This window comes from Athalia rosae, chromosome 3 (assembly GCF_917208135.1).
Source record: "Athalia rosae chromosome 3, iyAthRosa1.1, whole genome shotgun sequence".
Lineage (NCBI taxonomy): Eukaryota > Metazoa > Arthropoda > Insecta > Hymenoptera > Athaliidae > Athalia > Athalia rosae.
This window is the reverse complement of record NC_064028.1, coordinates 6989402-7004942: the sequence shown is the minus strand read 5'-3', so window position 1 is coordinate 7004942 and position 15541 is coordinate 6989402. Positions and strand designations below refer to the sequence as shown.

The 15541-nt window shown below is 48.0% G+C and overlaps 1 protein-coding gene across 7 annotated transcripts in view; it reads right to left on the bottom strand.

Annotated features, from left to right (window-relative positions):
- The window catches only part of LOC105687724, a 163807-nt gene that overhangs the window by 60404 nt on the left and 87862 nt on the right, over positions 1-15541 (bottom strand). For 6 of the 7 annotated variants that reach the window (XM_048652436.1, XM_048652439.1, XM_048652437.1 and 3 more), the window contains exon 4: positions 13594-13704. The exons of the other annotated variant lie outside the window; for it this stretch is intronic. In XM_048652436.1, coding sequence (XP_048508393.1) covers positions 13594-13704 — 111 coding nt within the window. The remainder of the gene's footprint in view (positions 1-13593; positions 13705-15541) is intronic. 7 annotated transcript variants of the gene reach the window in all.

Sequence of the window (15541 nt, the reverse complement as noted above, 5' to 3'; positions counted from 1 at the left end):
AAACGCGACACGGTGTTAAAAATACGATACGGTGTCAGAGTAGAAAATGATGTACACACAACGCGCGGGTACGCGGAACATCAGGTGCGCCGCACCATAGGAACCGTGACCGCGGATATCTGTCGCAGGGCGTTCAGTCGCGTCAACCGAATATTGATAATTGACACTTTTGTAAAACAGTTCGCCCCCTTATCGTCCGTCCGACGCGTCGTGGGGATGAACGAATCCGGCGTGATTTAATAATCCGGGAATTCGGGGTGCGAGCGTGACGCGTATGAACATCGAATCCGACGTTCGGATACTTTTGTCCGGCGTTCGCGGGAGTCGAAGTTCAAGGAGTTTTCGAAGGGCGCTGGAGGCGTTGAAAATGCAATTCGTTTCCCTCGATGCAACGTAGTTCCATGTACTGCACGCGCACAATAGTTACGGGGCTCGCGCGAAACAAACTGCAGTGGATTGTTGTCGGCCAACTTCGAATCCCGGGGCCCGAACGTCGCGTTCGAAATCCATTAGCGTGCTTTTGTGCGCAACCCCGCCGAAATATCTGGACGCGGAAAACGACATGCATCGACCGACCCCATGCAGCCGACGTGAAACCGTGGACCCTTTTCAGTCGACCCGCAAACTCCGGCCCGAGTCTCATTCGAACCCCCCCTACCCCCGCACCCCCGTCACCGCGGAAATCAAGCAACCGCTGCGCCGTTATCAATCCGGAAATTCTCATCAAGCTGCCCCCGCAGTCCCGAACTTTCCATAAACAAAGAAACGCGCTCGTTCCCAAATTTTATGCGATGTATAAATTTGTTTGTTTGTTTTATTTGTTTTGTTCGTTTCTTTGTTTTTCTTTTTTTTTTTTATCGGGAGAACGCGGAGGGTTTTCATCGGTTTATACGAGCTCTGTTTCGCGCCGGGCGATAACTCTCCGTTATTTTATATATATCGTTGATGACCAGTGTGCCGTCTGGGATAATTTGATGTCGAGACATCAGCCGGTGCTTCGATTAGGGGGAAAAGGGACTACGGGAGACCGGGAAACTGCCGAGAAAAGGGAAGCTTCTGGCGCCACCGCGACGCCGGCACCCCAACGGGAGGGCGTTTTCCTCGCGCGCCCTGTTATTCATCTTCGACGCCTCGGAATTCAGTTCTCGCCTTTCGAACCCCAAATATTGATATATCGTGTTATGTTTTCAAACGTTGATCAATGGGCCCCGAATAAGGATAAATGAAGAAAACCTTTCGCCAGTTCTTCGCCGCGCACTCCGCGAACCCGCGCGTCGACGTACTCTGACCGATATCGAGCGAACGTTGACGGGTGAGGAGAGTCGCTAAAAAATTGAAATTTCAAACGTCGTTCGAAAAGTCGCGGTGTAAGTTTTTCCAACGGACGTAGCCGCGCTACGATCGTCCCGCATAATATCCCATCGATATTTGCCTCGAGTCCAACGGTCTTGCGGAGTTCGTTCGTCAACCTCTACTCAATTTCCGAAATCACCCGCATGATCGTTATCGATTTTAATGTCCGATCGCCGTCGACTACACTCGTTCCGTCTGTCTACCGATACCTTATCCCCGAAAGGTTATAATATGCGGGTCGAAGTCATCGTCGGTCAATTCGCAGCGCGAAGACTTTCGACTTTTTTGTTGTACGAGGTCGCCGTTTCACGCGACGTGCGAAAAAAGATCCCCGATGAAAATTCGGCAAGCTAATTTCGAGCGACCTTTTGAAGCGGGACTCGCAATTAATTGTTCCTTTGAAAATTCCCGAGTCGTACGCGATATCAATTACGCTAATTGGTTTGTGATGTGTCGCGACGTGAGAAGCTCGGAAAAAAAATTGCGTAAGAGGGAAAACAAACTGGATGAAGGATGCGCGGGGTGCATGACGGAAAAAAGAAAACAAAAACAAAAAAAAAAAACCCCCCGTACCAGGGGGAAGAAACTTTGGGCAATTCGGTAAACGTCGTAGTGACAGCTTCTCGTGTGGCCGTAGTTTGCACGCCGAAGTTGAGCGTCGGTGATGCGCATTCGGCGCGGGGACGTACGGGGCGAGGGGTCTTCGAGGAGAGAAGGCCCTCGAAAAAGGAGCGCAAAGAGGAGGAGAAGGTACGTAGTAGAAACGGCGGCGATATCAGCGTGTGAGGACAGGAGAATTCGGGACGCGGTAGTAGGTACCATAGGGATTTCTCCTTGCAAAGTGGGATGTAAATTGCTCCTACGAATATTTATCATCCTTCAAGGAAGAGCCTGTCTTCGAGTTCGCCTCACCAACCAGCTAGACGGAATGCCCTCCATATCTCATACGAAGTTCCTGGCTTGCGACAGTTACGGGCGGACCTCGACACCGGTGTAACAACGTTCCTTCGAGCTTTGTGGCTTTTATTTATTTTTTTTCATTTCCACAAGGACCTCTTTTTTTTTCGTTTTCTCAGTTCTCCCGATACCGAACTCGAAGCGATACATCACCTACGTTTAATATTTCGCCAATTTCTATGAAAGTTTTTCATTAATTAGAGTTAGGGGTTAATTGAGATGAGAAAGGTAAGAAAAAAGTTGAGAAATCTTGGTGAGTCGAGACCGATTGGTTGGTTAACAAAGAAGGACAGAGTTGAGTAGGTACGTTCGAAAAGTTCTCTCGAAGAATTATACTTGGGAAATTTTACAAAGTTTATACGACACGGAGTGTTTTTTTTTTTTTTTTTTTCAAGACGCATCGTAGTTGACTGGGTATGACGCTTTTTTAATTAGGCAACTATTTTACCCGCTAGAGAATAATTCGAGTGAGAAAATCCTCGGTAGTTTTGAGTCGGAGTAGATTTAAAGTGTTCCGCAATCGTCCGGACGATTAGGAAAACCGTCTGTGCGGGGGTCTATCCGTTCGTCGGCTGATGCACTCCGCTCTACGGCAAACCCGGGTGCTGTTACGACTCGCGTAATTACACGCTGGATATTAATTAACTGTCTGGACTCTCGACTGTACCGCAACTTTGAGGAAGTATTTCTAATCTAGTCGCTGCGAAAATTATAAAGTAGCATTTGAAATATTTCGCATTCTTTACCAAATTTAACCACTAGATGAACATTTTTTTTTCACTTCCTTTTTTTTTTTTTTTTTTTTCTGAAAATAATCTTTACGTCGGCAGAACTCTACGAAGATTGATTGTATATTAATGTTAAATTGTGCGTGAAATTATTTCTTCTTTTTCCCTCGTTTTGTATTATTTCTCATATTTTTTTAAGGAGTTGTAAAGCGTTTATAATTCTCCAGGGATTTCCCTGGGGAGTTGCAGCCGGGCATTCGTTCGTTGTTCGGTCTTTCATCATTTACCTCGTCGTAGGGCTTCTAGGTTCGAGTTTGCGAAAGACGTGTATTCCGTCTCTCTTTTCTCTTTTTTCTCTCCAAGTGTTTTTTTTTTTCTTTTTCTTCTTTCGCGAACCTCGTCATTTTCGCAACAGAAAAAGTAGAAAAAATAAGACGCGAAAGTGGACGGGCAAACGGAGCGAACCGTGGGGCGGGGGCGGGTGAATTCCACTGACAAAAAGAAGGAGAACGAGAGAGAGGAATAACAACGCACCTCTTCCTTTCTGCCCCTTTGCCACTCCTGAAACCAGGCAACACAACGAACGCGTTCTCTCGCGGTAATCGCGCTAATATTCTTTGTTTCCCGGGTTCGCAACTTTTTATCCATCTCGCCGTCTCCCTTTGCCGCCTGTTGAAAGCCGAGGGTTCGGAGGTGAGGGGAGAGGGGAGCGGGAATACCGTACCGGAAAAAGGAAGAAAGAAAAAGAAAAGGGAGTGGAAAGGGAGAGGCACGTCGAGTGGATTAAAATTTCACGCCACTGTGTACTTCGAAAAGTTTCTCCGGTAGAAATCCTACGTTATCAACCGAAGCTGCGCTTCACTGGGCGAGGAAATTGCAAGGGTAACCAATTGCACGAGCCGCCACCGATTTCTCAGCCCCGTTTCAAAACCGCTCTTGCAAATAAAACCCTCTCCAAAGCAGAACCGAATTTACAGACATACGTATAGTATAGTAGAAACTTGGATTTCTCGTTAGGAAAATATACAAAGTCAAGAGGTGAAAGTGCGGGTGGATATGAAGAAGCGAATGAAGAAAAAAAAAAAAAAGGAAAGCAAAAACGAAAAGGGAGAATATGTATAAAAAAAAAAAATAATAATAACGATCATTCTTCAACCAATGAATAATTCAGACGTTATAACCGTAGGCTTCCTTCATAACGACCTTAAGGCGGGATGAGCCTCTAAGGAAAATCCATTATCATAATTCCCGTATACAAGCTGGTCCAAATGTCACTTCGCCACTTTCCAGATCCTCGAAGCGAATAAAGTGCGCTTCTCTCTCGCTGTTTTTACCCCACAGCGAAACTCTCGCATCTCACATCTCTCTCTCTCTCTCTCTCTCTCTCTCACATCTCTCTCTCTCTCTCTCTCTCTCTCTCGTTGGGTGAGAAAAAGTTTTTCGTCTATTCCCAAAGTGGGAAATCGGTACGTCCTATCATTTTCCATCAAGTCCCGTCCACTTTGTCCGCGGGATCGTCGTACCTCGCACTCCAACTTCTAAGGACATAATTTCCATACGATAGTAATTTGTCCCGAGTGTCGAGTGTGTCTGCAGTAAGTGAATCTTGCGGAATTACCCATAGATATAGAACCTCAGCCGAGAACCGTAAGGAGCGAGCAGACGCTCGTCAGTCATTCCTTTTCCCGGGGGTGCGGGATGAAAATCCCCAAAATCTCCCCCGTCTCACCTGTCTCAGTTTTCGACGTAGAAACGGATGTGGTTTAATCGGCGTAGTTCACGTGAAACCGTAACGCCACTTTTTAATCAATCCACAGTGCGATCGAGTTCTTCGAGTTTCTCCCGAGATTCGAGGATTCATATTTTCGCGAAGGGTGAGGCTCGACCTCGATTCCCCGTACAAAATAGCTCGTAATAAGAGTCGGTAAACGCGTACGCCGTGGCACCGTGTAATTTATGGGGTTTCGTCTTCACCGTGCGACTCTGTGTCATGCAAATTATATTACCGCGTGTATATCATAGTCCGCGTTACGCCGCAGGCTTTGCCGTCCCACCGTCCCGTGCGCGACGCGTTACACGGCGCTCACCCATACATCTGTATACACATAACCGACTCACGGGCGGAAGTACGATGTGCAGAGTAACGTCCGGTCCCGCGACCTCTGCCAGATCCGCGGCTACGAGCCACGCCGGAGACCCAACCCTCCCGTCAGGAAATCATAATTACAGAACGGCTTCATGGGAGGGAAAGTTTCGGAGTTGACGGGGGTATGGAGACCCAGGCGTACCTACCGGCAATTCCGCATACCTTGTACCGGGTTTATTCGCTGGATATTTCGAATACCCGACGGTTACGATTACGCGGATCACCCGGAACGAGCGTTGTTCCAAGATTCGGGAATTCGTCAAGCGGAGGAAGAAATCGGAGTGAGTTTGATTCTTTTTGGTCGGCGGTTTCGCGGACTCGGTGGAGGGGAGGGAAAAGGCGAAGTCGAGAAGTGATGTATCCGTAATATATACCTACGGACAATACGTCGAGTGAGCTCAGGGGGAGCAAAGCCAACTTTCGTATGAAACTAAGTTCGTTCCCAGCCGCAAATTCCTGTTAATTTCCGCTTTATAAACTCTGGGAGGAAGAGCCTTCGCCGGCGAAAGGGGAGGAGGGTGTGGTTTCGGTTACCCCGTCGTTAACATGTGGAGACTGCAGTAGAATTGAAAGTTTATCTCCCACCGGCCGTATCGCGATTTCGGATATCGTTGTGCCTCGCGTATATAGCGTATCGCGAACTTGCGGATATTGGCGCGGCACCAAGGCGCCGTTTACGATTATGCCGTTCGAAATATTCGCTGACACGGTGGCCAAAACTTCCTTCCCCTAAAATAAGGTACGGTCCTTGTAAAACAGCGTGGTTTTCGGTCGCGGGGATGAGAAACGGCGCCGTTTGTCCGCGTCATTTCTCTCGAAAGAAAAAAAAAAAGCGGGAATCCCTTTCAGTAAAATTGTCGAGGCATCCGAAACTTCGCTCGAAACAAAGGATGGCCAACGAAAATGTGATGAGAAAATTATATAAAGGGTCAGAAACAACGGAAATAACCGCGAGAAAAAGAAAAAAAGAAAGGACGATAAAATGACGAACGCGGACACCAGCGCGATGACACTCGTGAGTGGAATAATGCGAAACGGACATCTATGACGACAGTGCGAGAAAAGCGGCAACAGAAATGGGGGACAGACCGAGCTTTCAATTACGTTTATCTGCGACTCGCCCCGATGTGACACGCGGTAGTGTAAGAGCAATTCCCGTTGTGCCGCGTACATACGTTATACATGGGAGTCCTGATCGTTGGCGCCATCGCCACGCGATCCCTCGCTCGTCTTCCCCGACGATCTTTACGTCCGTCCCCCCCAACCGAGAGTTACTACCCTACGCGCACTCCTCGTTACAAGCGAACGCAAAAGACGTCCAGCCTCTTCAGATCACAGAGATGAACCGGGAGTACCAATGAGCGATTCGAAGGGGAGGCGGGGCGAGGGGGTATTTTCGGTCTCCGGAAATGAGTAATGAAAAAACAATAATTCTTTGGCTCTTCCGAGTCCCGGGAGAACCCTCTTATCGTCGTAGCTTTAGTTAGGCTAATGGATACCACCGACCACAAACCGTCGAGAGGAAACGCAGTTTCCGATTCTTGCTACCGAACTCGGAGGGTCCACAAAAGTGGTTCGCCGCCATGGAAACAAAGCGGCGAATTTCCGACATGAATCAGGAGATGAATTTTCATCGAATCTGAAAAATTGGCGTTCCCTCTCTCCTCCGTTCGATCGAGATCCCTCCCAGGACCTGGAAAATACGGTCTGCAAAGACGAGACGTTGAAAAAATTCGAGTCAGTTATTTCTAATTTTCCGATCCATCGGGATATTCGACTCCGAACCGCGGATGTGTTCGTGGTCCGGATGATCGTTGCGGAATCGGTCGCGGAGCGGTAACAAGGTATGCCAAGTAAATTCAGTACGAACGCGGACTATCTCGATGGTCCGCGGTTAGTCCCTCGATACATCTGTACAGGAAGAAGGACCGATGCAGGTAGAAGACGCCGTTCGTTCGGTCAGGATTCTCAGTAGGTAATTGACGTATTGATGGCAATCGGTTTGAGAGGAACTATCTCTCCCAGGTTTCACCGCGCCTACATACCTCCTCCGACCGAAGACTTTTGCCGATCCAAATTTGGTCCAAGGAAACGGCGGAGGCGGCGTTGAACCCGATCGAACGGTCCCCGTCCATTGAGTACCGGGCTCCGAGAACTAATAGCGCCGGGTATATGCTCGGTAATTATGCACGCGGGATCAGCGGCGATTCAATTAATATATTTCGATCGACAAATAGGAAGCGCACCGCGGTGGACGCGGTACGTTGATGGTAATCACTTGAGTTCGCGTCAGTCGGATTATTAGGGTGGGTTTATCTTGTTTGCGAAGATTAGAAGAACCTCGGTCTCCGGCAAATCCAATTTTTCTTAGCCAAGGGTTTTGTTCCGATCTCCGCTTTCCCAGCTGTTGGATTACGTTGAACCGTCCGAGAGGATATCGGTATAATTCCCGCGTAGGTAAAATCGTCTCGAACTATAAGTATAAAGTGTGCTTTTACGATGACACTTTGAACTTTATCGGAAAATTTTCTCAGCGGTATACGCGATATTGCGACTATACCCCCCCGCGAGAACGTATCGAGTACCACTCGTTAAATCTAAATGGTTTTCAGGCGATATAACTTTTGCCAGGTACACAATATCGAGGTGCGATCCGGACGAATCTGGGTTGACCACCGCCAAGATCCTGGTTGGATCGAATCGAAGTTCCGCACCCACACAACGATCCGGCTGCACCCGCTATCTTTGAGATTCTCCGGCCGTAGGTGAAGAAGGAGAAACAAACGATCGAATTTCGCTGTGCGGGATATCGGCGCTACCGATATCGAGGTATTTCAGGAGGTAATCGGGGTGGAAAAAAGCCTGGCCGACGGAAAGCGAAGAAAGCGAATTCGTAAGGAGAAGAAAAAAAATAAATAAATAACAAAGAGAAGAAGGAAAGACCAAATGCCCGAGGTGAACGAATGTAGGCGAGTCCCGGAGAGACTCCGTAAAATGAGAATGCGAAAAATTCTGTTTATTGTTTGTTCACCGCGCTGCCTTAAAATCGTCGGCCTTTTCTCCCTTCTCTCGTCGCTCCGACGGTAGGTACTCGACTGTACACACATCTCTACCCTGCTAGGAATTCAGGCTAGACTGTAAACATCGTCCAACCGTGTGTGCTCGCGTTTTGTCAAAGTGCTTTGGGACGCGGACGGGAGTGTTTAGAGCGAAGTTTGCTACGCCGACATGTTAAACGGTCTCTCGGTACACTTCTACTATTTAACCTTATGACAAAGATCACACTCCTCTAATCTTCTCCGACTAACTAAGGACGCGATATCACGCTAGGTAGGTATAACACGGCTTTAATCTCGTTCTTCTGGTGATTCTCTACCGGTAAACATGGCTGCAGCACGGTAGCAGAGGTTGAAGACCAAGAGAAATGGGAATCTCCATTTCGTTAATAAGATTATACATGGGTACAGCGGCTCTGGCAGTTGACAATCCCGGGGGAATTAACCGACGAGCGTTCCGGGTACGGGGCGCGCGGGAACGTACGTCTTTCTCAAACAGTGCAGATATGATAGCGCGTATACCGCCGTCCGTTTACGAAACTGCATCGCTCGCGTGTCGCGTCTAATGGTTGCACGTAGGGTACGATGGATACGTGACTGCGGGAGGTCCGGTATACCTACAGCTTCGTTGCTTTCGACGACGTTTCGCGTCCCATTACGTTTGTACGCGGCTCTCCGTAAGTCTTCTCTCTTTCCGTTCGTTCAATTTCTTCTTACGCAACATTAAACCTTGCAAGGCCTTTTTGTTTTTACCTTTCGACATCGTTCTCTTTCGTTCCTCCGCAGTCGGCGGTGGAAAAGTTGAATCGGATGTGACGTACAGCGTCGTTTAATTTCCAACTAATGCGATAAAAATGGGAATTTTAAGTATATTTTTCCAGAACCGAGCGAAGAAGGCGGTGCGAGTGAGTTATCGGATACGTCTCCGAAGATGCGGATACGAAAAGTTGGACTTCTCACGGTTCCGGCGAAATATATATATTCAGTTCGGAAAGAGAATATACGTTTCAGCTGCGAGAGAAAAATATCGAAGCGAGAACGGAGGAAGATGTGCGGGAAACAAGAGCTGCCGGATATCGCGAGCGCAAGGGTTGAAGGAACATTCGTGAGGTACGAGAGTGAATAATAATTCCATCAGAGTTGAGTTAGTGCGGAGAAAATGATAAACACTCGACTGTCATTTGTTGAGGCGGAGCCGAAAGTGCTCCTACACTGAAAATGGCCTATTATGTGTAATGAATATGAGTCCCGCGAAATGGAACTAGCAGCAGAACTAGGGACAAGGGTGCTTCGAGAAGGAGGGGGCAAAACCCCCCCCCACCCCCCGACGAAGGGGATTCAACCAACGACTCGCTCTCGCTCCATCGTAAGGCTATAGTTAAATGGACCTTTCGTCTATTACCCTCTGAATTTAATTCCACCTTCATCACGAACTCGCCCGTCGTTCGGCCGTTGGAAATTCCGCGATGTAATGTACCGTCGTCATCGCGCTGCCCGTCGTACGTCGTAACCTTTGACGGTCGATTTTTTCCTTTCCTTACAAAATAATTTTCGAATGTTTTTCGCAAGTTCGAAAACGAGCGCGGATCATTCGTTTCGCTTCTTTTCGAATAATCTGTAGTCGGAAAGTAAGCAAAAAGCAATTTTACCGAATCGTAATTCACCCGTCCTCCGAGTTTGTCGGGGTTACGAATTTTCCCATCCACTTTCCGCTACACCCTCGGCTTAAATTCTCTTTCAGTTTATCCGGGGGATATAATATTCCGTAACCCGTTAGTCCTGTTCAACCGAACCGACTTGTTCACCAAACTGATTTAAACTATACGGTAACTCGGATAAACCGGATGGTGAGCGCTCGCTTTACAAACTACAAATTACGCGTAAATAAATTCCGCCGTCCCGATTCTACGCTTTTGATGGAATGGAGGGAAAAAAAAAGAAGAAAAAAAAAAAACCAAAAACCAAAAATATCAAAAAAATTCAATATATAGTATAAAGTCATCAATTTCAGCTCTCGCGGCCAAAATATTCGCTATCGCCGTATATCGTACGTTACGCGAAACGTTGGACGAAATAAACGTAGCGCTCTCGGTGGTTATAACGTCGATGGTATGCGTGTGTATAACGTTGTTACGATTAATCGATAGGCGACTAGGAGGTACGGATCTGGAGCTGCCGGGCGGTGTTACGGCGATAAAACGGGATGTGTTTTTCATTTTCATACCCGGGACAATAAACTATACTCGAATCGTTCGCTCCCGCAAAACTCGCCGTTGCGATTCCAGCGGCGCGGCGTGCAAAATTTCATCGTCCATAGGTTTGAAGCACCGCGGTATCGTACCGATATACTCGACGTTTGCCTTCCTACAGGTCCGAACCACCGCGGAACGCGATCGGGACGACGGGAGGCATAAATCGTAAGAGATTATCAAACGAGTGTATACGTACGCGTGTGTGTGTGTGTGTACGCGCGCGTATCATTTTCCCCGCGTGGACTGGGCGAGGCGCGGGGTAAAAAAGAGGTTGTTTTCGTCGTAATATTTTATAGGCTTGCAAATGGAGGGGCTCGACGTCAAAAACAGACCTATATCCTCTCTCTCTCTCTCTCTCTCTCTTCATACTTCACTCTACGCCCTTTACTTTTAGCAGCAGTCCGCCACCCGTCACAACAACGCAGCTACGCAATTTTATGCTCATGTAGGTTCGTTCGCGAGTGTATGATCTACATATATACATATATACATAAAATAAATACACGCGTACGCGTGTGCCCGTCTAAAGACATGCGAGCCCGCCATCGGGAAACAGTCTCCCTCAAATTTCCTCGGAGGAGGGCCGAAAAACGGCGAAAGGGAATCCACAGAGAGAGAGAGAGAGAGAGAGAGTGGGAGAGATATAAATTGGAGAAAACTCGCCGGGTGGGGTGAATTCCTACTTCTTCGGGTCGGAAAATCGCCGATGCAGGTTACTCGGGCGAGAGAATGAAGTCGTCGTTTTTTTTTTTTTTATATCATTCGCAAACAGGAAGAAAGCGCGGCGATCAAATTCGGTTTCGCGTTTCGTTTTTTGGGCACAAACGATACGAAGCTGAAAATTCCTATGTAAATTTACTACCGGTATTACGTGTATGTAGCCGTACCCCTCAATTAGCGCGGACTAAATTTACGATAATTATGTATATAAACAATTCAGCACCCCGTGTACGCGCGTGGGCGTGATCCGATCGACGAAATTTATCGCGACACATCGAGGAACGACGACGTTCGACCGTAGAACGGTAAAATGGGAAATAAATCGTGAGATTTGAAGAAAAATGATGGGGAAAATGTATCGACAATTTGCCGTACGACACGTGGCGCGTGCGCGCTTATGTAAAATGAGACGCGAATCGCTAATCTTTGACACTTGCAAATTACTTCGCGCGCACCTCTGCGTATATCAGAGAGTGAGAGAAAAAAAAAAATGAAAATAAATAAATGAAATGAATAAAAAAAACGAAACGAGGAAAAACGAGCAAACAAACGAACGCGAAAGAATGAAAAACGAAGCCGGAGGTTTGAGTGGATTTGATACGGAGTGTCTCTCCTTCCTTCTCCGATCCATTGGCGAAAGGATCGTTCGCTCGTCGAATAACCCCGTAGTGTATTAAGGCCTCGTTAAAGCCGTCACTGCCTCGAAACTACCGCGAATATCGTTAGCTTCGAGACAGTCCCGGGGCTTATCGGAAATCGCAGCGACCGGCCAACCGGTTTCAACACCTCGTAGGTACGGTATCTCATAGAGGAGTAGTGTTGTGTACGTGGCGAACACCGATGTACACGGGGTAGAGGCGATCGAATTGGCCTGAGAGAATCGCTCGCTAATAAATTAAGATTATAAAGAACAATGCAGGTAGGATCGTTTAGCGCGAGCGCGCGTTTAGTATGCGCGATCTAAGCGTATCCGTAAATCGAAATACGATCAAACCTGGGTAAGGGGAATACGTAACGGACGAACAATTCACTGTACCCGGTAAGTGTACGCCCGGTCCGATATTATTCCCGATTCGTTCGATTCCGCTCGATAAATCGTCCAGAGCGAATTATAATATACGTACGCGCGTATGTAACGTAGCTAGTTGCAGTTGCATTTGGAGAGTGAAAAAGAGGAGAGAAACACGCGTGGGGACGGGGGAGAGAGAGAGAGAGAGAGAGAATATTTTGCATCCGCGCGAAAGCTGGTAGCTATACCACACAGCCCCGCGACTTTGGACTCCGGTTCAGATGTACGGGTATACGTCGGTATAAAGATAATTTATCGCAACTATTTTAGATAGCAGGTATCTATTAACAGCGACCAGCCATTACAGCTGTCACTGTTCCCGCGACGGTCGGTACTCCGGCGCTGCTACAGTATGCAGCGGATTCGAATCGCGACGAACTTTTGCGCTTATGATTTATATCCAAAACAAGAAAAAAAAAAAAAAAAAAAAAAACGCGGAGTATATCCACGGGGTTGAGTACCGCGACGTGTTTCGCCCGCCGTTTCGATACGAATTTCGCGAATCTCCAACAACCGCGATACGTTCGAAGCATGCGGTCGTCGTCGAACAAAATCTTTATCTCCTCTCTTTTCTATTTCGAAAGGAATTTCCGCGCCCCCTCACGTTACCACGGTCCTCATTTATTTTCGAGTGCAACGACGCGTCGACGTTACAACGACGTTTCACCACGTCGTCGCGTCGGAAGGAAAGAAGGAAGGAAATACCTGATTTTTGTAAAACACGATCCTACACATCCCCCGGCTCGCGGGGTACGGCCGAAACGAAGGAATACGGTTAGACGCGGAGTAGGGCGCCCTGTGGCATCGGGAGTGCAACGCGAAGAATGCGCGCTGTACAACAGAAACGAGTCGTCGGATAATCTCCGGGATAGCCGGTGCGCGGTGCGCGAAGGGAAATATAAATCACGGTTGCCGGTGGGTCGGTCGGTCGGTCGCTAGCTCGCTCGCTCGCTTTTCTGGTATTAGAAGGCGGAGTGGCCGTGTGACATAATGCATATAAATCGCTCGAAACAGGAGAGCTGTGATTACACGCGATCGGGGCGGTCGAGTTGGTTTACGATCCCGTACCGGTCACTCGGTTATCCGATAGCGTTTCGCGGTTCCCTACGAAAGCCGAAAGTCCGGCGTGGGGCGACGATAAGTCAGAGCGAAGTTCGCTCTCTCTTCTTTTATACGGAAAAGAGATGGAGGATTGTCTCGGGTATTCGCGAATAAAATATATCGCCCGGCGGGGACGAGAGAAAAAGATTGGAAAATTTTTCAGCCGATCGCAAGGTCGTACTGTTTTAAGCGAAGCGCGATTCGCTCTTACCTTGTTGATTTGGCGTTGGAGTCTGGTTATTGTAGCGCGATCACGTTGTGCGGCTGCTCGTTCCGCTTGTAAAGTTTTTTCGAGTTCTTGGACACGTTCCTCGAGGCTTTCCTGAAACATTAGGAGGGAAAAAATGATTTCAGAAGAATTTTCGAATACAGTCCTAATTCAACAACTGTTCGACTTCAGTTGACTACGAACGACAATAAGAATTCTTACGTATGAATCAAAAGTCGAGGACCTTGATGAAAAATTAAAAAGGGCCAACCAACCCCTTCGAGGGTTATTCTACATGATAATGGAACGTTAACTTTGTAAACGAGGGACATCTGATGCAGAATTCAGAGGGTCGTCCCCGTATGCTCGAAGAATACCACCGCGAGCCCTGACCGAATTGATTATTTACTCGAAATAATCTCAGCCCGAATTTCCCGATTGTTGAATTCGTCAACGGCGTAATCCTTCGAAAAATTTATTGACGCAGTAACGTAAATTCGGCATTACCTCGCAACAGCGAACTTTTGATCTCTGCGCGTAACACCCGTGCGAATTTCGATCGTTGAAACGAGTTCGGTAAAATTTGGCGAAACGTGGTGACTACTCCTTTGTTCGAGTGTCCCCAGAGTTTCGCGGAACGGCCGATATCGAAAGCATTAACTCTCCGATCGCGGGGTTCGGTCGAGCTGAGAACAGCGCGTGTCGAAGCTTAACGTTCAATTTTTCGAGCAGTTAAGAGGTTTCGGAACTGGGTGTTTTTCAAAGCCGAAACAGGTTGGGTCGCTAATTTTCGTGTACAGTGTACTCAGGTATTGGCTGGATTCGTTGTTTGACCCAGGTTTATGCAGAGACGGTCCAACGGAGCGTTCGATAGGAGCAAACAGAGGAAGAGAGTCGGAGGCGAAACGGAAGGGGGAGATCGGTTAGATCGTCGTTAAAAACGATATCGTTCCGTCCGGGGGATATAAAGTTCCTGGGGGAGTGTGTGGAAATGATTTTCCGCGAGCCAAGGTAGCGACGGGATATCGGAAAAATTGTCCTCTGTATACAGAAACGAGTTCGTACGTATACGGAGAGGAAAGGAAGTTTTATTTTCTCATTTTACGCGACGGATGGGATCGAGGAAAGCCCGTCGTACGGTGGGAAAATGTTTGAGCGAGCATTTACGTAGAGAGAGAGAGAGAGAGAGAGAGAGAGAGAGAGAGAAAGAGAGAAGAAGAAGAAGCCCCGTGGTTATTTGACGAGAGACCGGAGCGGGAGAATAATTCTCGGAAATTTCGGGGATCGCGCGGCACTTGGTCCGAAGGGGCTCGCCTCGGACTTGTCCCCGTATGCTAATTTTCTCGCCACCCTTTTACACCCAGTTCGCGCGTACCGCGTTTTCCGAGTCGCAGGCGACGCGGAACCCTTCCGCGGACTCCGTCTCCCTTGGGACGTTTGCGACAAACAATGGAAAGAGAGGAAAACGGTGAAAGAGGGTGAGTTCCGAATGGTAGGAAAATGGCGGGCGGTGAGCCGGGGAGGAATGAATCGCGAGTACGTGACTAAGCATACGAATTTCACGAGGTCCTCTCAAGCCTCTTCGCTATTCGTGCCCCTTTAATGGATTGCGCCGATACTTAACGGTCAAATCGTTACCCCCTTCACCCTTGAAACCCATAGCGGCACACACACACACACACACCCCCTGATTACTATTCCGAGCAAACGAGCCAGTAAATATTGCAGATAATGCGAAAACCCGGAGATACCTGTATAACGTACGTAACGTTCGTCGGGCTTATCAGGCTCGAAACACATCTGCAGGATGTCGCGTTGGATTAATAAACGGGAATATTTTAACTTCGTCTCTCCGATGTAATTCGTACCTTTCGAAATTGTGTTGTACTTTTCAAATCCGCGATTCGCTCAGCCTCAGATATCGCGTGGAATTTTCTTCAAGCGCGTGGAG